This window comes from Bufo bufo, chromosome 7 (genome assembly GCF_905171765.1).
Source record: "Bufo bufo chromosome 7, aBufBuf1.1, whole genome shotgun sequence".
Classification (NCBI taxonomy): Eukaryota; Metazoa; Chordata; class Amphibia; order Anura; family Bufonidae; genus Bufo; species Bufo bufo.
Window position 1 is genome coordinate 9339559 of NC_053395.1, and position 21675 is coordinate 9361233.

Genomic DNA, 21675 nt, shown 5'->3' on the forward strand with positions numbered 1-21675 from the left:
AGGCGGTCAGCATCTGGGGAGAGAGGCTCTTGGGGAGAGAGGCCGTTATGAGACGTCTCACTAGTAGAGAACTGGGACACAGGAGATGACATTAAACATATGGTGCAGTATTCTGTAAACCAAGCTTCGTCAGGACTCTCAATTCCTCACTGTTTTCAAGATCTCTGCTTGCTGTCAGTGAGAGGGCAGCTCCTCGTTTACATCCCTGTTACATCCCGCCGTGTCTGCAGGAGTAGCTCCGGACAGGTTTTTCAGCTGCTGGATGTAACCAGGATGACTCCATTCACTGACGGCAAGCAGGTCCTGAAAGTGGTGATAAACTGAAATGCAAAATCTGTCAGTTTTAGAAACTTTTATTTCCGCAGCAATGGCGCTTCAACTAATTAACTCCGGCCCTTTAATTAAGTGATGAGACGTCAGCCAGGCAGGGCTCCTCTGTGCCCCGCGCTGCGGACTGCCCCAACGCACGGACACCATGCGCGCTGTTTGCGTATGCGGACCCACTTCAATGAGTCCGTGATCCGCAAGGACATGTTCTATTTTTTTTTTTGCGGTGTAGCGGCATGGACCGTAGTCCCACGAAAGTTAACTGTAGTGCTTCCGTGGGCGTCCGCTCCGTATCTTGCAGATTGCGGACCCGTTCAAGTCAGTGGATTGCAATACGGGAAACGTGGTCGTGTGCGTGAGGCCTTATACAGAGACCTCAGACCCTCATGTGGAAAGAGATCTCGTCTCCCGCGGTTCTGTCCGGCTCGCAGCCGCTCCCCCTCATCTTCTTTGTCCCCTCCACAGGTCAGATGTCCCCAGATGGAGCCCGAGGGCGAGAGTCACAGAGCGGCCGGCTTCCAGTGGAGGAGTTACAAACTGCTGCTCGACCCCGCTCTCCGCAAAGCGCGCAGAAGGTTTACCGCTACGACGGCGTGCACTTCAACATCACTGTAAGAGGCGCAAAGCGAATGCACCGCAGGGGTGGGGCTAAAGACTGGTGGTGTCAGAGCGAGGGCCCTGTGGGGAGGGGCTAAAGACTGGTGGTGACAGAGGGAGGGCTCTGCGGGGGAGGGGCTAAAGACTGGTGGTGTCAGAGCGAGGGGCCCTGCGGGGGAGGGGCTAAAGACTGGTGGTGTCAGAGCAAGGGCCCTGCGGGGGAGGGGCTAAAGACTGGCGACATGGGACTGTGGGGGCTGGGCTAAAGATGTGACGGGGACTGTGGGGTTCGGGCCTAAAGGACTGGCGACAGCTAGGGGACTCTGGGGGGAGGGGCTAAAGACTGGTGACAGCTAGGGACTCTGGGGGGAGGGGCTAAAGACTGGTGACAGTGAGGGGACTCTGGGGGGAGGGGCTAAAGACTGGTGACAGCGAGGGGACTCTAGGGGGAGGGGCTAAAGACTGGTGACAGCGAGGGGACTCTGGGGGGAGGGGCTAAAGACTGGTGACAGCGAGGGGGCTCTGGGGGGGAGGGGCTAAAGACTGGTGACAGCGAGGGGACTCTGGGGGGGAGGGGCCTAAAGACTGGTGACAGCGAGGGGACTCTGCGGGGGAAGGGGCTAAAGACTGGTGACAGCGAGGGGACTTTGGGGGGTGGGAGGGGTTAAAGACTGGTGACAGCGAGGGGACTCTGGGGGGAGGGCTAAAGACTGGTGACAGGTGCTACCTGACAAACAGCAGTAATATCCATGGCAACCAGAAGTATTGGTGATCTCTGTTGTAGCATTTTCTTTTATTGTTGCTTCTTGGAATATCAAATAAAGTTTATTGAAGTGGGCGTGCCCGGCCTCGCCCTGCTCTCCTCCTGGGGCGCCGGCCGTCTCTCCGCTCACCTCCTCTCTCCTTCCAGGACGGGCCGTATCTTCCAATCGGAGACGTGCGGGATCCTCGGCAGCAGCGCCTGTGGAGTAAACCCCGAGATGTGACCCTCCCGGTCCCCAAATTTAAGGTACCAGAACTGATTGACACCTGGGGGGAGGAAAGTCGCCTGCGGTGGTGACTTTGCGGACACGATGAGTGACGCCCTCTGGTCTTTCTTCTCCCGGGCAGTTTGATGAGTTCTACGTCGGGCAGCTCCCTCAGAAGGAGGTCACCTTCGCCCACCTGAATGACAACGTGCGGGAGCTCTTCCTGAAAGAAATGTGCCGCAAGTTTGGGGACGTGGAAGAAGTGGAGATTCTGCTGCACCCAAAAACCCGCAAGCACCTCGGCCTGGCGAAGGTCCTGTTCTCCAGCTCCCGAGCCGCGAGGGAGACGGTCACCCACCTTCAGAACACATCGGTCATGGGCAACATCATCCACGCGGAGCTGGACCTCCGAGGTAAGAACGGGGCCACGCATGAGTCGGGGCCCGACCTGGAAAACAGAGGTGTGATCTGGTCCTCACTGGGGATTCTTCTCCTACTCCAGGTCAGCAGCGGCAGAAGTACTACGACCTCATAGTGAGCGGATCTACAACCCCCAGACTGTGCCCACCGCGGGCAGGTGGGGTCAGGAGCGCCCCCCGGAGCCGGTGAGGATTCGCCCTCTACAATGTGGAGTCTGTCCGGTTTCCAGACCGGTCCCGACATTCACCTCTTGTCTGTCCCCAGGTTGACTGTCGCCGCCGCCTGTCCACAGACGCCTCCTACGTTCCCGGGAATGGAACCCCAACTTCTCAAGACCCCGGCTCTACCTACAGCCAGTACACCCCTTCCGTATCCTCCTCGCAGGGCACCCCATACACTCCGAGGGCGGGACGCCCTTCTCTCAGGACTCTGCCTATTCTAGCAGGTGAGAACTGCCCTGGGGCTGACGGGGAATGCTGGGAGTTGTAGTTCTGCAACAGCCGATGGCTACAGGGTGGAGTAAGTTGGCCGCTCCCGTGCCCACGGAGGGGGCGGAGTCACCTGATATATCCGTAGTGTGGGGCGGGTCCAGTATGTGTGACCCTCTCGTTTTCCGCTTTGCAGGCAGGGGACCCCCAGCCATTCCAGTTCCCAGCAGGATTCCTCAGGATATAAGTCGCGGCGCCATGAGAACAGTTCTGGCGATTCTTACTCTCGCCGGTCTGGACACCACTACTCTCCAGCGACGTCCTCTTCCTCCTCTTCCTCCCAGCATGACAGCAGCCACAGACGCTACCACCGCCTTCAACACCGCTCCTCCCCACAGTACAGATCTCGCCACCGCAAGCCCCCACCGCCCCCAGAGAACCGCCCTTGCACCGCTTTCCTGGGACTCCACCGCTGCCCACCCCTCCCCCACTTCCGCCGGACGAACCTCACCCCGACCGAGACTACAGGATAGCCCACCCTCCTCTTCCTCCGTCTCCGCCCCTCCTCTTCTTCTTCTCTTCCGCATCCTCCCCCTCCGCCATCTGAAGGCTGGGAGCCTCCTCCACCGCCACCCCCTCTTCCTTCCTCCTCCCCGCCCCCGTCCCCTGCCCGCTCATGTTCTCCGCTACCAGACGGGATATCGGAGAGTCTGCCCTTCACTCAGCACAGCAGCAGCCTGGACTCCCGCATCGAGGCTCTCCTGAAGGAGCAGCGCTCCAAGTTCTCCTTCCTCCCCTCCGACACAGAGGAAGAAGATGAAGGAACTACAGAGGGTGCCAGACAGGACGCCGCAGTGCAGGAGGAGGTCCCCCCGCCTGTGCATGGTGCCTACACCCCTCCCCCACCCGCCAGCTTTGAGGATGTCTCCGCAGAGGCCATTCTGAGGTTTGGTGATCTCAGTCGGACGGCAAATGGGCAAGAACGGGTAAGATCCTAAAGCTCCATTATAATTCTAGACCTGATAGTGAACGCTCAGACCTGACCAATCAATCCCGCAGGAGGTGCCTGCTGCAGACCCCGCCTGGAGTAACGCTGGGTTATCCCGATGTGTAATCAACCTGGTTCAAACCCCTTCATTTTCTCATCATCTTAAAGGGGTTGTCCATGTTGATTATATTGATGATCTATCCTATGAATATAAAATCGGCGGGAGTCCGACATCCAGCCCCCCACCGACCAGCTGTAGGAAGAGAAGGCTGCGCTCCGACAGCGAGCGGGTAAACGGCGAAGAGAAGGCGGCGCTCACAGGATCGCAGCCATCTCTTGATACAGCTGATCGGCGGGGTGCTCGGAGTCAGCCTCCCCCCCCCCCCCCCCCCCCCCCCCCCACTGCTTGCTGTCAGTGAATGCGCAAGTTCCCGTTCCACCCAGAGGCTGATAACCCCTCCAGACCTGATACGTCTCACAGCTGAGGGTTTGTTACAGTGCATCAGTCTACATAATCGTATGAGAGCTAAACACATCAGCAGCATGAATCTCCCTCCTGTCCTGATGGTTCGTTACAGTGTTTCAGTGCAGAGTCCAGACTGATTAGCTCACAGAGGATTCTCTAGACTGGATGTAGCTGTAACAAACCCTCAGCTGCGAGTCGTCTTCAGGTTCTGAATGTGAACGATAAGTCTTCCTGTTCACTGACAGCAATCAGCGAGCATGACAATCTTTGGGGATGTCGTCCTCCTGATGAATCGGCTTTTATCGCAGGATCCACACTGCGGCGCTCCCCTGTAATGTGTGAATTGTCCCCTCTGGACGGAGCGACGTGCACTTATGTTTCCTGCCGCCCCTTCCTCCTGTATTGTCAACAGCCGCCCACACGGATCCTCCATGACTTGTGCGGCGCCCCTCTGTGGCCGGTGCCATCATTAGTGTAACGCCCCAGTCTCCAGAACCATGGCTATATGGAGGATCACTGTCCAGATGGCGCTGCCCCTCCGGCTTGCTGCTGATGTCTTCCGTTAGAGCGGTTGGTCATTTCGGATCGGTGGGATCTGACTCCGGGCACCCCCACCAATCGGCTGTATGAAGAGAGCACAGCGCCGTGTTCTCCTCACCGACGATCAGTGTAATTACAGCTCCTCCGTCCCATTCGAGTGAGTAGGAGGGAGCCGGCCCGTTGAAGTCAATGGCGCGGAGCAGCTGTGATTACACTGTTGCAGGTAAGCGGTGAGGAGAACACCGCACTGCGCTCTCTTCATACAGCTGATTGGCGGGGGTGCCGGGACTCGGACTCCCACCGATCGGATATTAATGACCTATCCTGAGTGCAAGGCCTCATGCACACAACCATTGTTTGCCAGTGCCCGTATTGCGGCGTGCAACCGGTGAATCCGTAATGCAGTGCCTCACGGACGCAGACCCGTTCGCTCCTCCGCACCGCAGATTGATCACGGACCCATTCAAGTTGAATTGGACTGAATCCGTCTGCGCCAGCCATGTGGACGGCGCCTGTGCTTTGGGCACCGTAATTTGCAAACGTTTGTGTGCATGAGCCCTAAGTCATCAATATAAAAAAGCGGACGACCCCTTTGAAGCGCCTCAGTGTGGGAAATGCTTTTGTGAAGTGCTGGGGGAAGCTTTTATTGTGCGCGCAGCTCACTTCCTGTCTAAGCTCCCAGTACGCCCCTGGGTGGTTAAAGTGGCCCCATGTTGTATGGAGGTCCAAACTGACGGAAGGCGAGGCCTGCGATATCGCCGTGCGGCACAGTGGGGGGCGGCGACAGATGAATTGGGAGTGCCCGATCGTTATGTACCCGCCAGCGGCCAGGGTCTATGGCCAGTCCGCCCCTGTAATGCTTGAGCCGGGGAATGGAAGCCCCTGTTCACATTATGCGTGGAGCGTACAGGGGGCTGCAGTCAGGAGGGTCTCCCGCCATGTACTTCTGGCCGCAGGCTGCATACAGCAGGGCACGTGGACCCTGGGGCTCCCAGAGTGAACGCCTCTGTAGGGAACAGTGTAACGCACTGCGGGGGGCCGGCTTGACGGAGGCTAGGGGGGGCGTGCCCGTGGCCCCCTCCGATGAATGGAGCCCTATGGAGATATTTGCATGGTTTAAACAGAGCTTTTAGGCTGGTTTCACACGGGCGTTGCGGGAAAAGATGCGGGTGCTTTGCGGAACATGCTCAATATTTTTATTTTATTTTTTCCCGCGAGTGCAAAGCGTTTTTAATGAGTTTTGCACGCGCGTGAGAAAAATCGTCATGTTTGGTACCCAGACCTGAACCCGGACTTCTTCACAGCAGTTCGGGGTTTGGGTTCAGTATTCTGGAAACCTGGTTATAAGGGAAAATAATAGCATTCTTAATACAGAATGCATAGTAGAAGGTCAATTGAGGGTTAAAAAAATAAAATACCTCCCCTCCTCCAATTGATCGCGTAGCTGCCGGTCTCCTGTTCTTTCTTCAGGACCTGTGGTGACATCGCTGAGCTCATCACATGGTCCATCACATGATCCATCACCGTGTTATAAGGGAAAATAATACAGTGAATAGACTTTCATCTTAGCAACCGTGCGTGAAAATTGCACCGCATCCGCACTTGCTTGCGATTTTCACGCAACCCCATTCACTTCTATGGGACCTGCGTTGCGTGAAAAACGCAGAATATAGAGCTTGCTGCAACGCACAAGTGATGCGTGAAAATCACCGCTCATGTGCACAGCCCCATAGAAGTGAATGGGTCCGGATTCAGTGCGGGTGCAATGCGTTCACCTCACCCGCGTGGAAATCTCGCCCGTGTGAAAGGGGCCTAAAGGGGAGTAACTCATTGCGCTCCACATTTACTAATTCTGGAGCATCGATTTTTAGAACTGTATATTGCGCCATTCCTCTCTTATTACTACTAGAAGTTCATGAATGGATTGCTAGCCGTCTGCAGTGAAGGTCCAGATGGGTGTTACCAGACGCCATCCAATCAGTGCTGCCAGTGTTATTCCTCCTTCACACATCAGAGTTTGGTCAGTGATTTGGAGCCAAACCCAGAACAGGCGCAGATCAGTGTTGAGCGAACTTGTGTTTTAAGTTCGGCGTCATCGAAGAATCGCGTTATGGATTCCGCTACCACGGACCATAACGGAGTTAAGGATTCTAAACGCGATTCTTCGATACGCCGAACTTAAAACAAGTTCGCTCAACACTAGCGCAGATCTCTCCCTTCCACCTCATGTCTGCGGAGGCTCCAGTCCTGGTTTTGGCTCACAAACACTGATGTGTGAATTAGGGCTTAGACCGGGCAGGGACCCCCCCCCACTAAGCCGGACCTTCGTTGCAGCCCGCCAGTATTTAGAGTCCTAATGGACGCTCCAGAAATGGGACACGAGTAGGCGCTGAAACAGACCTGTCCGGAGCGGGGACGGGTCGTCTCCAGGCCCCTGTGCCAGGTAAGTAGACGCAGGTTTACACCATTATATGGGAGATGCGCAGATAGAAAGATGGATAGAAACGTGGTAAATATTTAGCTTTTTTTTTTTTGCAGTGTAAAGAATGGTGGTTTTTCATTCTGCTTGTCATGGTGGCATCCAGGGACACCAGACCATGTCTGTTAGGCTCCATTCACACGTCCGCAAAATGGGTCCGCATCCTTTCCGCAATTTTGCGGAAAGTGTGCGGACCCATTCATTCTCTATGGGGACGGAATGGATGCGGACAGCACACAGTGTGCTGTCTGCAGCCGCAATTGCGGAGCGCGCCCCCCGATTTTGGGTACGCAGCTCCGCAAAAAGATAGAGCATGTCCTATTCTTGTCCGCAGCTTGCGGACAAGAATAGGCATTTCAATGGGGGTGACGGGCTGGTGTGTTGCGGACCCGCAATTTGCGGGTCCGCAACACATCACGGACGTGTGAATAGAGCCTTATAAGTGTGCTTGTCATTGACTGACACCCTCCATTCTTTACACTGCAGCCCCCGGTGTGCTCTGGTGTCATGTGACTGGTCGCTGTATAACGAGGAGCTGAATTAACCTGCTGCTTATTATTTTGCTGTCTCACTGAAGTGCCGGCCCGGCCTGGTGCGCTCTCGCAGCCGTCACACCCACACTCGCACCGACTGCTTCCGGGACCGCACGTACTAACCAATCAGAGACTCCACTGAACTGTTGTGCGCTGGAGCCGCGACGCCTGCAGCCCACAGGACGGACGCTTTCTGTTTGTTCCTCGCCTGCAGCAGATTTGTGTTTTGTGCATCAGATTTCTTATTTTCGAGATGTTATCTATAAACTCTCCTGGGACTGAAGGTACTGCCGCCCCTTTAAGACGGGTGATTGCTGGTGTGCCGGTGGGCGCTCAGGTGACGCCCCATAACCCTCCGCCGTTGTCAATTTCCGTTGTCTATGTTAATATTAAATCTTTCTGCCTGAAACGCATCATGTCTCCAGAAAGTCGCCATCTTTAGGGATAGGACTTGCTCCAGTCACACCCAGAGCTGCACTCACAATTCTACTGCTCGTCGTCAGGATCTCCCGTTCAGCATCTGTACACAACGAGCTCTGCTGCACGGTGTTGTTGACTATGTAGTGTTTATGCCGGAAACTGTTGAGCTGTTCAGCAGATAGGCCGTCATGTGGCAGAAAAGAGTCGAATCGTGGGTGCAGCTCTAGAGGTGAATGGAGTGGAAGTCCTGACATAACTAAAGATACGTGAGAATAAACGGAGGTTGCCGCTCCCCCCTCAGCAGCCTATAGGCACCCACTGGTGGAGTATTCAGTCCCCTGCCCGCTCCGCCGGCGCATTCTGGCGGTGTCCTCCAGGACATGGAGCCGAGATCCTGCAGAATCTGTGGAACATCGAGGACGTTCAGTGCGAATACGACGGGACTACAACTCCCAAGGGATCTGTCATCAGAGGGTCCTATAAAGATACTGAGGCGCATCGCCCAATAGTAGTAACTACTGTATTATTCCTACTTCACATAATTCTTCATCAGGTTCCAACTACACCCGGGCCCCATCCGTACCCCCCCCCTAATTCATTTCTGTCCTAGGGAATCGCATGCTGTCTAAACCACAGACGCAACACGCTCCGGCCCTCCCAACGTCTTCAGCTGAACGGAAAGGACCCCCAGAAATGAATAGAGGGGTCCGGAGTGAGAAGCGTCGTAAGCATTACTAGTCTGTACCTTTTTATGAATAATTATTTTAAGTAGGAATAATACAGTAGTTGTGTTTAGCAGCACGTACTTGAGCCTGTATCAGATGGGCTTGTGTGTGCAGCTCTGGATGTGACTGGAGTATAGGACGTACACAGACACTAACTTCTAAGACCGCTGCTGCCACCTCCTGGCCATGTTGAGCATCATTCTTGCATTGAATAATTTGGGGCTCCCCACGTTACATGACAAAGGGTCTACGGACCGCACAGGCAAGCTGAAGGGGGGGGGGGGGGGTGCTGTCATGGAGCGGGCCCCTTCACCCCAAGGCTCATGTAGGGCCCCTCATACATCGGAGCACGGGTCCATGCCTGTACTGCATTACATCATGGCTTCAGTCAGGTCCAAAGCTGCACCATTTCACTGGAGACTTCTGGCTGGCGGTGCCCTCCTGGTTCCGTCCATGTGCTGGCGCAGGTTCTCGCAGATGGTGTCATTAACGCCTTCCTCCCTGTCTCCTCAGCTGTCTTCTGGAGATGACATGGAAATCTCAGATGAAGAAATTGCCATTGAGATGCCTGGAGCTCCTGGCCCACCGTACCCTCTTGTGCCCCACCTCGCTGGTCCTGGGGGCACCTACCCCTCTCAGACTATCCCAACATCTCTCCAGTCCATGCACCCGCATCATCAAGCTCCCAATGCCTACCCACTCATTGCCTCTATAGCTGCCAGAGGGCGAATTGGAGAACTTGGGGTGCGCCCAACCACCCCTCCCCAGCCACTTGACCCTTCGTCCTCCTCAGCAGTATCTGCCCCCCATATCTATGACTTTGTAAACTCCATGGAGCTGGTGAGCAGGCTGGGTAACCAGTGGGGGGGTACGTCCATGTCCTTCCAGATGCAGACACAGATGCTCAGTCGCCTGCAGCAGAGCAGACAAGACAAGGGGCAGCAGTTTGACGATCCGTACCCCCCACCCTTGCTCCCTCATCTGTTTGCGCACAGACATCGACAGCAGCACCCACTCCCGCTCATGTCTGAACCGGTGTTTGGTGGGGCTTATCCTCATTTCCCGTCCCAAGAACCTCAACTCTTGTTACCACTGAGGGAACTTGCCACCAGGACGAACAGGACGCTGGGTCAGGACCCTCGGCCAATGGGCTGGGTGCAAGTGGTGGACCCACACGCCGCCACCGTCATGAGTGTGCTGTCTGCACTTATCCAGGAGATGAAGAGCACGATGCAGAGAGACCTGAACCGCAAGATGGTGGAGAACGTGGCCTTCCGAGCCTTTGATGAGTGGTGGGAACGCAAGGAAGAGAAGGCGAAGGTAAGCGGTGATGGAGGGCAGGGGGACCCTTCACATAAGATCCCAGGATCCTGGTTATTGAGCCGGTTTCTTTCTGCAGCCATTTCAGAATGTGCCCAAACCAGTCCCCCGGGAAGAAGACAAGGAGAAGACCCGTCCGAAGGAGCCTGGGCTTCTGTCCTTGGTGGACTGGGCCAAAAGTGGTGGGGCTGAAGGCTTTGGCTTTGGTTCTGGTCTTCGGGAGGCGCTGCGGCTTCCTTCCTTCAAAGTAAGAGGCTGATGTATTTGCGATGGAGTGTTTCGGGGCTGTCTTGTCCTCCATTGTAACCTGTATCGCGTTTTTACCCCCGGTGCAGGTAAAGAGGAAGCGCACCTCGGAGAGTGACGATGGCGACCAGAAACGACCCCGACCCTCCACACCAGCAGAGGAGGAGGAGGAAGATGGTAGGTATCCAGGACAATAGGGACCCCCTCACACCTTGTATTGTACCCCCATGACCCTATATACTACTTCTACTTTCAGAGCGAGAAAAGGAGACGGCGGCAGAACCGCGAGCAGGAGCGAAGGCTCCACAACGTGAAGCGGAGAGACCGAAGCACAAGCGCAGGAACCCCTTACCCCTTGACAGCGAGGGAGAGGAGGCTTCTGAGGAGTCTGCGTCTGATAAGGTGAGACGTCTGGAAAGGCTCTTGTACAAGTTATAGGAAAGTCGCCCAAACCTGCTGAATGCCCGGTGTGGCCACACTCCTTGTGTCAGGCAGAAGAGCATGTTGGGGGGCAAAGGGGAGTCTGGAGGGGGAGGGGTGTGAAGGAGGACAGAGGGGTCTAGAAGGAAGATGGAGGGGGGGCAGAGGGGCCCAGAAGAAGAGAGGGAAGTCTGGAGGGGGAATGAGGGGTGTGTAGGAGGACTAAGGGATCTAGAAGGAAGATGGAGGGGGGGCAGAGGGGTCCAGAAGAAGAGGGACTCTGGAGGGGGAATGAGGGGTGTGAAGGACAGAGGGGTCTAGAAGGAAGATGGAGGGGGGGCAGAGGGGTCCAGAAGAAGAGAGGGAAGTCTGGAGGGGGAATGAGGGGTGTGTAGGAGGACTAAGGGATCTAGAAGGAAGATGGAGGGGGGGGGGGCAGAGGGGTGTAGAAAGAAGAGGGGACTCTGGAGGCGGAGGGGTGTGAAGGAGGACAGAGGGGGTCTAGAAGGAAGATAGAGGGGTCCAGAAGAGAGGGAAGTCTGGAGGGGGGACTGAGGGGTGTGAAGGAGGACAGAGGGGTCTAGTAGGAAGATAGAGGGGTCCAGAAGAGAGGGAAGTCATGAGGGGTGTGAAGGACAGAGGGGTCTAGAAGGAAGATGGAGGGGGGGCAGAGGGGTCCAGAAGAAGAGAGGGAAGTCTGGAGGGGGAATGAGGGGTGTGAAGGAGGACAGAGGGGTCTAGAAGGAAGATGGAGGGGGGGCAGAGGGGTCCAGAAGAAGAGAGGGAAGTCTGGAGGGGGAATGAGGGGTGTGAAGGAGGACAGAGGGGTCTAGAAGGAAGATGGAGGGGGGGCAGAGGGGTCCAGCAGAAGAGAGGGAAGTCTGGAGGGGGAATGAGGGGTGTGAAGGAGGACAGAGGGGTCTAGAAGGAAGATGGAGGGGGGGCAGAGGGGTCCAGAAGAAGAGAGGGAAGTCTGGAGGGGGGACTGAGGGGTGTGAAGGAGGACAGAGGGGTCTAGTAGGAAGATAGAGGGGTCCAGAAGAGAGGGAAGTCTGGAGGGGGAATGAGGGGTGTGAAGGACAGAGGGGTCTAGTAGGAAGATGGAGGGGGGGCAGAGGGGTCCAGAAGAGAGGGAAGTCTGGAGGGGGAATGAGGGGTGTGAAGGAAGACGGAGGGGGGGGACAGAGAGGGGTCTAGAAGAAGAGAGGGAAGTCTGGAGGGGGAATGAGGGGTGTGAAGGAGGACAGGGGTCTAGAAGAAAGATAGAGGGGCATGGAGGAGGACTGAAGAGTCTGGAGGGGGACATGGGGGTCTGGTACAGAGGATGGGCCTTTTTCCCCTTTCCCATAAAAAACACATGAAGGATTGGCCAAGCTTGGTGTGTGGTCGGTTTTCGGGAGGAGCAGCTGTTGAAGATGTATGGTTGTCGTTACGATCTCCCCTCTGACATAGCAGAGCCAGTCCTGCTCTTACTGCTTTACTGTTGTGATCATTTATATATGTCTTCCTCACCGGTGGTTGACTTGATCTTGTGTCTGTTCACAGGATGAAGATGATGATGATGATGACGATGATGAGATCAGCACTAAGGATGAAGACTCAGAAGGTAAGTGCGTCTTCGGATAGCACATGGATGGGGCAGCAGTGTGGGATTTCTCGCGTAGAGGCTCATCAGTAATAGGGTTGCGCCAGGTATCGAACTTTCTATACACAACCTGCACTTTTGCACCCGGGTCGATATGATACCGGTATTTGCCGTTTTCTGATACTAGGCTGAGCGACTGCGCAGCCTAGAATCTGTTAGAAAACATGGCAGGTGCCGCGCTCGGTGTGCACCATGTTCTCATCAGCCGGAGAAGGAGAGCGTCCCTCCCCACTGTGACGCTGCCGCCAATAAGAAGATTAAGTGGAGGGGCTGTGAAGCTACCACACTGAGGAGGGTGGGGGGCTTGTGGCCACTGCGCCGATGAATATAATTAACCCCTAAATACAACTCTACGTGGCGTATGTATCATTCTGTCGGCACCCGGCATCAATGACTGGGACTGTTGATCCTGACGAACCCCTAAGATGCTGCACCTGAGGGGTTAATTGATGGAGTTTGGAGTCTCCATTCCCTGTCATTGAGGCGGGGTGCTGACTGAGTGATACATCCAGCACCTGCCACGTACAGTTGTATTAAGGGGTTAATTATATTCATTGGCGCAGTGGCCACAGGCCCCGCCCCACCCTCCCCTGTATTATATTCATTGGTGGTGCAGTGGCCACAGGGTCCCCTCCCCCCTCTTTATTGGTGGTGCAGTGGCCACAGGGTCCCCTCACCCGTCTTTATTGGTGGTGCAGTGGCCACAGGGTCCCCTCACCCGTCTTTATTGGTGGTGCAGTGGCCACAGGGTCCCCTCCCCCCTCTTCATTGGTGGTGCAGTGGCCACAGGGTCCCCTCACCCCTCTTCATTGGTGGTGCAGTGGCCACGGGGTCCCCTCACCCCTCTTTATTGGTGGTGTAGTGGCCACAAGGTCCCCTCCCCCCTCTTCATTGGTGGTGCAGTGGCCACAGGGTCCCCTCCCCTCTCTTCATTGGTGGTGCAGTGGCCACAGGGTCCCCTCCCTTCATTGGTGGTGCAGTGGCCACAGGGTCCCCTCCCTTCATTGGTGGTGCAGTGGCCACAGGGTCCCCTCCCCTCTCTTCATTGGTGGTGCAGTGGCCACAGGGTCCCCTCCCTTCATTGGTGGTGCAGTGGCCACAGGGTCCCCTCCCCTCTCTTCATTGGTGGTGCAGTGGCCACAGGGTCCCCTCCCCTCTCTTCATTGGTGGTGCAGTGGCCACAGGGTCCCCTCCCCCCTCTTCATTGGTGGTGCAGTGGCCACAGGGTCCCCTCTCCTCTCTTCATTGGTGGTGCAGTGGCCACAGGGTCCCCTCCCCTCTCTTCATTGGTGGTGCAGTGGCCACAGGGTCCCCTCCCCCCTCTTCATTGGTGGTGCAGTGGCCACAGGGTCCCCTCCCCTCTCTTCATTGGTGGTGCAGTGGCAGTTCCGATCGGAGCCCCAGCAGTGTAATCGTGGGGCTCCGATCGGTTACCGTGGCAGTGAGGACGCTACTGACGCCTTCCATGGTGATTGCTGCTGCAGGGAGAGTGTGGGGTCCTAGTCATCCTAACCGAGCTCTATTAGGGTGAATAGGACAAGGGATCTATCCCCTAAGGGGGGAAATAGTTAAGTAAAAACAACACCATATTAAAAGTTTAAATCGCCCCCTTTAAATATTTTTATATGTAAAATCGGGAAACAATAAAAAAATAAACCTATTGGGTATGGCCCAGTCCGAAAAAGCCCAAACTGTTAAAACATAAAAAAAATATCTCCTAAGCAGTGGAAGCAGAACAGGAAAAAAATTATAATAAAAAACTCCTTCTCTATGGCAGGGGCTGCTCTCCTCCGCTCGCCGGGGGCCTTACCGGAATTTAGAGTGCCCAGATGCCGTGGACAGGATTGACCCCGGCATTACCGCCAGTCGCGGACATTAGCTGCGGGTGTCTTAAGTATGAAACGGCAGGCACCCCGCAGCTATGACGCCCTCTCCGCTCAGGAGTGGGTGCCATCTTTAAAGACCCAGCCAGTGCATGGCGCTGGTCGGGAAAGGGTTAAGAGGTCGTAAACACATTCTTCCCAGTAAGATCAGGACTGAGTTTTAATGAGTGTTAGTAAGGTCAGAGATGAGGGGCCCGTCAGCCCCCCAACTGACCGAAGAGAGAGCAGATTGGAAGAAATGAGTTTTAGCTCAAAATTGGCATAATCCAATAATAAAAATAAAAAACTTGCCTTTACTGATCTTTAATCACCAAGTAATTTATTTTTTCTGAAATTTTATTGAACATATTATTTTAACTTTTTTTGGCCCCACAAGGGGACCCGAAGCTGCGATCATTTATAAAGCTTTGGAAATACATAGTATTCTAGCCTGTCAGTGTAATACTGACACTGTCCTAGTACAATGGGCAGATACTGTTGGCAGTGTCGGGCCCCGTCTTCTTATCGTGGGGTGGGTACCTTAGATACGGCGGTCACTCTGGCTCTGATCCTGGCAGTGCCTGCATTAACCCCTGCAGTATTTACCGCTCTGTCTCTGTTCTCCAGATGATGAGACGCCACTCACCAAACTTTCCAACAAGATCGTGTCCGACGACAGTGACAGCTCCAGTGAGTCGGACAGCAGCAGCTCATCCTCGTCTTCCTCCTCTTCTTCCTCGTCTTCCTCCTCGTCACCTGCGTCCTCCGATGATGAGGAAGATGAGGAGGACGCTCCTGTATTGCCAACAGTTACTGAACCTCTGAGACCACCCAGTCCGCCGCCGCTGCTCAGCTCCGAAGTGAAGCCCCTCCAAGAGGAAACACTGAGTAAGTCATCTGTTCCTCCTGCGTACAGCAGGGGGCGCTGCTTGTTACTACAGACACTGATGACTGACATGTTCCACTTTATTACTTATCTCACTGAATGAGTCTGTATATACTCCAGAGCCGCAATAATAATTCTGCTGAACTCTTCCCGCATTCCCTACTTGAGTAGTGTCTATACAGAGCTTGCTCCGGTGGTCTGCGTCCTAGGAACTTCCATCTGTACTCCAGACTCTGCACAGTCCTCAGATGCTAACTGCCCCATGCAGTCCACCAGCAGAATAGTGAGTGCAGCTCTGGAGTATAATACAGGATGTAACTCAGGATGAGTACCGGATAAGTAATGTATGTACACAGTGACTGTAGCAGCAGAATAGGGAGTGCAGCTCTGGAGTATAATACAGGATGTAACTCAGGATCAGTACAGGATAAGTAATGTATGTACACAATGACTGCACCAGCAGAATAGTGAGTGCAGCTCTGGAGGATAATACAGGATGTAACCCAGGATCAGTACAGGATGAGTAATGTATGTACACAGTGACTGCACCAGCAGAATAGTGAGTGCAGCTGTGGAGTATAATACTGGATGTAACTCAGGATCAGTACAGGATAAGTAATGTATGTACACAGTGACTGCACCAGCAGAATAGTGAGTGCAGCTCTGGAGTATAATACAGGATGTAACTCAGGATCAGTACAGGACAAGTAATGTGTGTATTTCTGATATCTCTTTTAATTTCCTCTTCATTTTCTTGCTTCCTCTCATTAATCTGCTTTATTTTTATTCTCAGATAAGTCTTTAGCTGTGGAAGTGAAGGAAGACCCCTGTATAGAAGCCCCATCTCTGCAGCTCCTTCCTCCTCCTGTAACACCACCCAAACCTTGCACCCCTTCATCTCCTCCTCTTCCACTTCTTCCTCCCCCCAAGAAAAGGCGCAAAACCGTCTCCTTCCTCCTCGCTCCAGATGAAGAGCCTGAACCTGTTGAGAGCAAACCCCCAAATCATCTGGTCCCAGAGCAAACGATCCCCGAAATCCCACAAGTCATTCAGCAAGAGCCAAAGGAGGAGCCCCCTCCCGCCCCTCCAGCAGAGGAACCATCTCTACCTTCTTCCGAGGCTCCTGCTCTCGCCGCGCAGCCGACACAAACTCTCCCATTACCAGAGGTTATCAAACCCGCACCTCCTGCAAAAGAACCTTCTCCTCAGAAGAAGCCCCCAGAGCAGCTGACGGTATTAAACCTTCCGTGGGACCATGCTTGCCTGGTAAAGTCGTGTCCACCCCACGCAGGACACGAGGAGGCCCTGCAGCAAGATGGAGACGAGAACCTAGAGGATGATTATGACCATGTGGAGGAGATGAAATTGCTGCCCATTCCAGAACCACTGCCAGCACCAGAACCAGCACCTCTGCCGCCTGTCCATGAACCGTGTGAGCTGGAGAGGACTGATTACATAGAGGAGATCCTCTTTGCTCCCGTCCGGCAGATCTTGCTGGAGCACAGCTACTCTTCTATTCCTGCGGCACTGAAGCAGCCGCCCAAGAGGCAGCGAGGAGTAGCTCTAGACTTGGAGAAACCCAGCGAGCTCCTCCACATAGACCTTGGTCAGCCGGTGCTGGAGGCCCCCGAGGAGGTTGTATGTGTGGGCGGCGGGCTGCTCTCTGGGCTGGAGGGCGATACGGGCATCTTGGATGTTGGGGACTTGCAGTTGACCTCTTTAAGGAAAGCCGAGGAAAAATCAGCTCGCGAGGAATCTAAAAGTAAAAAACGGAGACCGCAAGAAGAGAAGGAGGTGACGGAGCCTGGAGAGATCACATCGGAGGAGGATGAAGACGAGGAGGATGACGAAGACTCGTGGGTGTGCACGCGAGAGCTGAGGTCTCACAGGAACCGGCGCTCTGCCCTGATGTTGACTCCTCCTAAGTATGAGATCCGCAGTGAGTTTGAGCAGATGACCATTCTCTATGACATATGGAACATGGGACTGGACACCGAGGACATGGTCTTACTGAGGGACACATACGAACGGCTGCTTCAGGAGGACCACAGCACGGACTGGCTGAACGACACCCACTGGGTTCCTCACACTAATATCCTCTGCGTAGTAAAGTGATATGAAGGAGGGCTTAACTTTTCTGCCAGGGGGTCAGCTGCCCGAGGCTGGCAATCTCTGCGCCAACGTATAAGCGGTACATGGGCGTGCCGTGGTTTGTAGCCGTTCTCTGAAAGGAGACAGGACCATGGGCTTTCTATTGAGCCCGTCTCCTGCAGCGAGAGTGCTCTGTGTTACTGCGTTCTATTGATTGGGGGGTCTCGGTCCTCAGAATCTTCTGATATGTCACTGAGTGCTGAGACCCCCACCGATCACTAGAACGAGGAGAGAAGGGCTCACGTAGCGTGGTCTCTGACCATAGGCTCCCGCTCGGAGGGCTTTTCTGTGTTCTGTTGATTGGTGGGGTCTCAGCCGCCACGATCAGAACCTTAGATTTGTCGCCATGACCGGGGGACCCTTTAAATTGGGTTTTGTGATGAATCATTGTTTTCTGTCTCTGTCCGTGAAGGGGTCACGGGATTAATGCAGTGTGATGGCGGGGAATGATGGGTGTCGTCCTCCGCCTGATGTCAGTGAATAGTGTCGCCACATAATATGTATTCCTTAACACGATCTCACTCACCAATATCGCTGACCCCAAACGACGGAAGAATCGGCAGGACGGCCTGCGCGAGCACCAGACCGGCTGCGCCAGGAGCGAGGGTTACTACGCCATCAGCAAGAAGGACAAGGACAAATATCTGGACGTCATCCCAGTGTCTGTACGAGAGCTGGACAGCGACACACAGGTCAGCGCCGCCAGGATGGACACTTACCCCATCACCCACCAGGGGGCACTGCAAGGCAGATATTGATCTGTAACCTCATCCGCTTTATTGCAGGGAACGAACAGGGTGTTGTCAGAGCGGCGCTCCGAGCAGCGGCGTCTTCTCAACGCCATCGGCTCCTTCTCCTTGCTGGACAGTGACTTGCTAAAGCTCAACCAACTCAAGGTACTTCCGGCTGTAGACCACAAGGGGGCGATGTTGTACTGCAGATTTTTTTTCTTTTTGTGTGCAAGGGTTTTGTCCTCACTTCACCTTCTGCTCTTGCAGTTCCGGAAGAAGAAGCTACGATTTGGGCGCAGCCGCATTCACGAGTGGGGACTATTCGCCATGGAGCCCATCGCCGCAGATGAAATGGTGATCGAGTACGTGGGACAGAACATACGACAGGTGAGGGTGTTGTCCACTGAGTGGTGCTGTACCGTCCCTCTATGGGATGTGGCCTGTTCCTCCACACTGTCTTAGGGTCCATTCACACGTCCGTATGTGTTTTGCGGATCCGCAAAAAAAACACTGACACTGGCAATGTGCGTTCCGCATTTTGCGGACCGCACCTCGCCGGCACTCTCCTAGAAAATGCCTTTTCTTGTCCGCAATTACGGATAGCACATTCCGGCCCCATTGAAAATGAATGGGTCGGCACCTGTTCTGCAAATTTGCGGAACGGATGCGGACCCATTTTGCAGACGTGTGAATGGACCCTTACAGTGAGAGCAGCCCATGGCTCCATGCATGCTGGGAGTTGTAGTATCTTGAACGCTGTAGAGCTTCCTGTTGCGCAGGATACCTGCATGTTCTGTAATACTGCACAGGTGGGGGTGTGCAGATTATCGCCAGGAGGCGCGCTGGGCGCTGGGGGAGGGAGGGGGTGCCAGAGGCTTCACCAAGACAAGGAAGGGAGCAACATGCCAAATAAGTGCCTTTTGTGTTAAAGGGCCGGCGCAGCCTTCTGTAAAGAAAGCTTAGTCACCTGTCATTTTCTAATCCGCTGTGTTTCAATTCATCGCCATTTTCAAACTCTCTTTGCTGGCAGTGAATTGAGACCATTAATTCGGAGACCGGGATGCTGGGAGTTATGGTTCCACACAGATCAGAAGCAGCAGTGTAGACGGTGGATTATACTCCACCACGGGTCAACAACCTCCCGCACTCCAGCTGGTGTGAAACTACAACTCTCAGCATGCACACTTGCTCAGCTATTCTTGGAACCCCGACATGAGGGAATGAAGCATGTTGGGAGTTATACTTTCAGAATAGCAGAGGTTGCCGACTCCTGTACTACGCTCTGCAGGAGAGGATGCCCCGATTATCACTCCCAGGGGAGGCTAGGCTTGAATGGATCTGTCACCCCCGATCGTGGAGCAGGGGCCCCTCAGCTGTGAGAGAGGTCAGGATCCCAGGAGCAGGGCTGATCGCTCTCGGGTGACGCCTCCGGATTTCTTATCTCTTGGGCAAACACAATTCTTGGCAGAATATTTACCCTGCGGATTAGTCCAGGGAAGTTCAGTCCGCCCTGCTATGTAAGACGTTTGTAAAAGTTCTGAAGCAAATGAAATCCTTCCGACAGTTTATATAATGCTCCAGGGGAGATGGTATAATGAATTGTTCTGTACTATTTCTCTGCTTGCTGTCAATGAATGGCTCCTGTGTCAGCTGATGCTCTCCTAGTAATGTGGGTGTGATGTCTGTGCAGGTGGTGGCCGACCACAGAGAGAAGAGGTACGCGCAGCAGGGGATCGGCAGCAGCTATCTGTTCCGCGTGGACCAGGACACCATCATAGACGCCACCAAATGCGGAAACCTGGCGCGTTTTATAAACCACTGCTGTACGGTAAGTCCCCACCTACTCCCAGTATGTCACCATTTACTTCCCAGTGAATCCAACCCTGCCAGTCATGTGACCTCTCCTAGAATGGTGGCGAGTCCCCTTTAAATGTACACCCTTCTCAATGTTATTTTTGGATTTTTTATTTTTTTCCCGCAGCCTAATTGTTACGCCAAAGTCATCACGATCGAGTCTCAAAAGAAAATAGTCATTTACTCCAAGCAGCCGATCGGTGTGAACGAGGAGATAACGTACGATTACAAGTTCCCCATCGAAGAGAACAAGATTCCTTGCCTGTGCGGGACGGAGAACTGCCGGGGCACCTTGAACTGAGCGTCCGGGGCCGACCCCATCTTTAAAATCAAAATAAGCCAAAGGCTTGTGTCCGGCGGCCATGTACAGACGAGCGGGTGAGCTGAACGTGGGGCATTTACTGGTACAGTGGCGGCCATTTTTTTTCCCTTGAAGAAGCGAGCAGCCTGACCTGTCTGTGGCACTTTAAGACGGCGCCGGAGGACGAGCGCGTTTTTGCTGAGCTCCTCCCGCTTCCTTCATGCAGTCCCCGGGGCGTTCCCCTCTATGTATATGTTCATTTTTGTTATTTTTTAGCCTATTTTTCTATACATTTTAGTTTTCTGTTCTTTTATTCCTTTCTGGGAGTATGTTATTTATGGCGGGCAGCGGCCGAGCGATCAGGACCCTCCATCCCCCCCTCCACTGAAGGCGGTCCGGAGTTTGAGAGCTAAGAGTCCAAGACCGTCTGGACAGGTCCACGGAACGCACAAGCCTCCCCCTCCCCCACATGTGGATCCTTCCTCTGACGTGGCCCCTGTATATACACTACGCACTGTTCCCTTGTATATAGACCTAAGAGCTGACTCTCCAAGGACTGGCGGCTGTGATCGCGCCCCTCACTGGAGAGTGACGCCGAGTATCGGCTCTTGCAGCTTCTCGCTTGATGTTCCTTCACCTCCATGTTTCATACTCGCCATCACTGTCAGATCAGCGGCGCCATCGTCACATTTTAGAATTTTTATTTTTTAATATAACTTATTCAAATTCTATTTTAAAGCTGAAGCCTTTTACAGGGGGCTTCAAGAGTCTCCCAGGGGCCACACTTGGGACTGTCATACTGATCACCTACCCTCAGACACCCAGCACCCCCCACGGTCAGCTGTTTAAAGGGGCCACGATGCGTAGACAAGTGCTGACGCAAACACGGCGCCGTACATTGCGTAGTGGCTGTGCTTGGTATTGCAGCTCAGACCCGTGACGTCCCAGCACCGCAGCCCCTTCCAACAGCCGATCGGCAGGGAATCGGACCCACACAGACCCGGAATTGATGGCCAACCCTGGGGATAGATCGTCAGTGTTCAGTCCTGGCCCTTCCTGGAAAGGGTTCAGCTGCCATTTTGAAATTTTAGTGGAGGCCAGGTCTCATTAATGTGTTTACATGCGTGTTGGGGGGCGTCACCCTGCAGACACGTCCCCTTTTTTTTTTTTGGTGCTGTTGCCTTCGTAACTTGGTGGAGTAGGTGCCATTGTGGGGGCAGGGAGGCCGATGAGATCCGTGGAGGGGTCTGTGAGGGCGGGGGAGGGTCAGGCTTGAGAACGTTGTATATTCTGTATATTAACTGCTTTGTTTCTTGTAGAAACACGAGTTTATTACGTATACGCCGGCGTCTGTCTCTTTATTTCAGG

General features: G+C 54.3%; 1 protein-coding gene across 1 annotated transcript; it reads left to right on the forward strand.

Annotated features, from left to right (window-relative positions):
* The first annotated feature begins 795 nt into the window (after positions 1-795).
* SETD1A (SET domain containing 1A, histone lysine methyltransferase) lies at positions 796-21648 on the forward strand. The gene is given in 23 exon segments (XM_040440837.1): positions 796-883; positions 886-938; positions 1835-1933; positions 2035-2305; positions 2395-2436; positions 2439-2497; positions 2577-2712; positions 2715-2757; positions 2937-3172; positions 3175-3296; positions 3298-3726; positions 9405-10211; positions 10291-10458; positions 10547-10634; positions 10714-10859; positions 12423-12483; positions 15015-15272; positions 16064-17362; positions 17944-18113; positions 18207-18317; positions 18420-18539; positions 19843-19980; positions 20134-21648. Coding segments are annotated over 23 exon segments (5106 nt in total). The 5' UTR covers positions 796-807; the 3' UTR covers positions 20308-21648.
* The last annotated feature ends 27 nt before the right edge of the window (positions 21649-21675 follow it).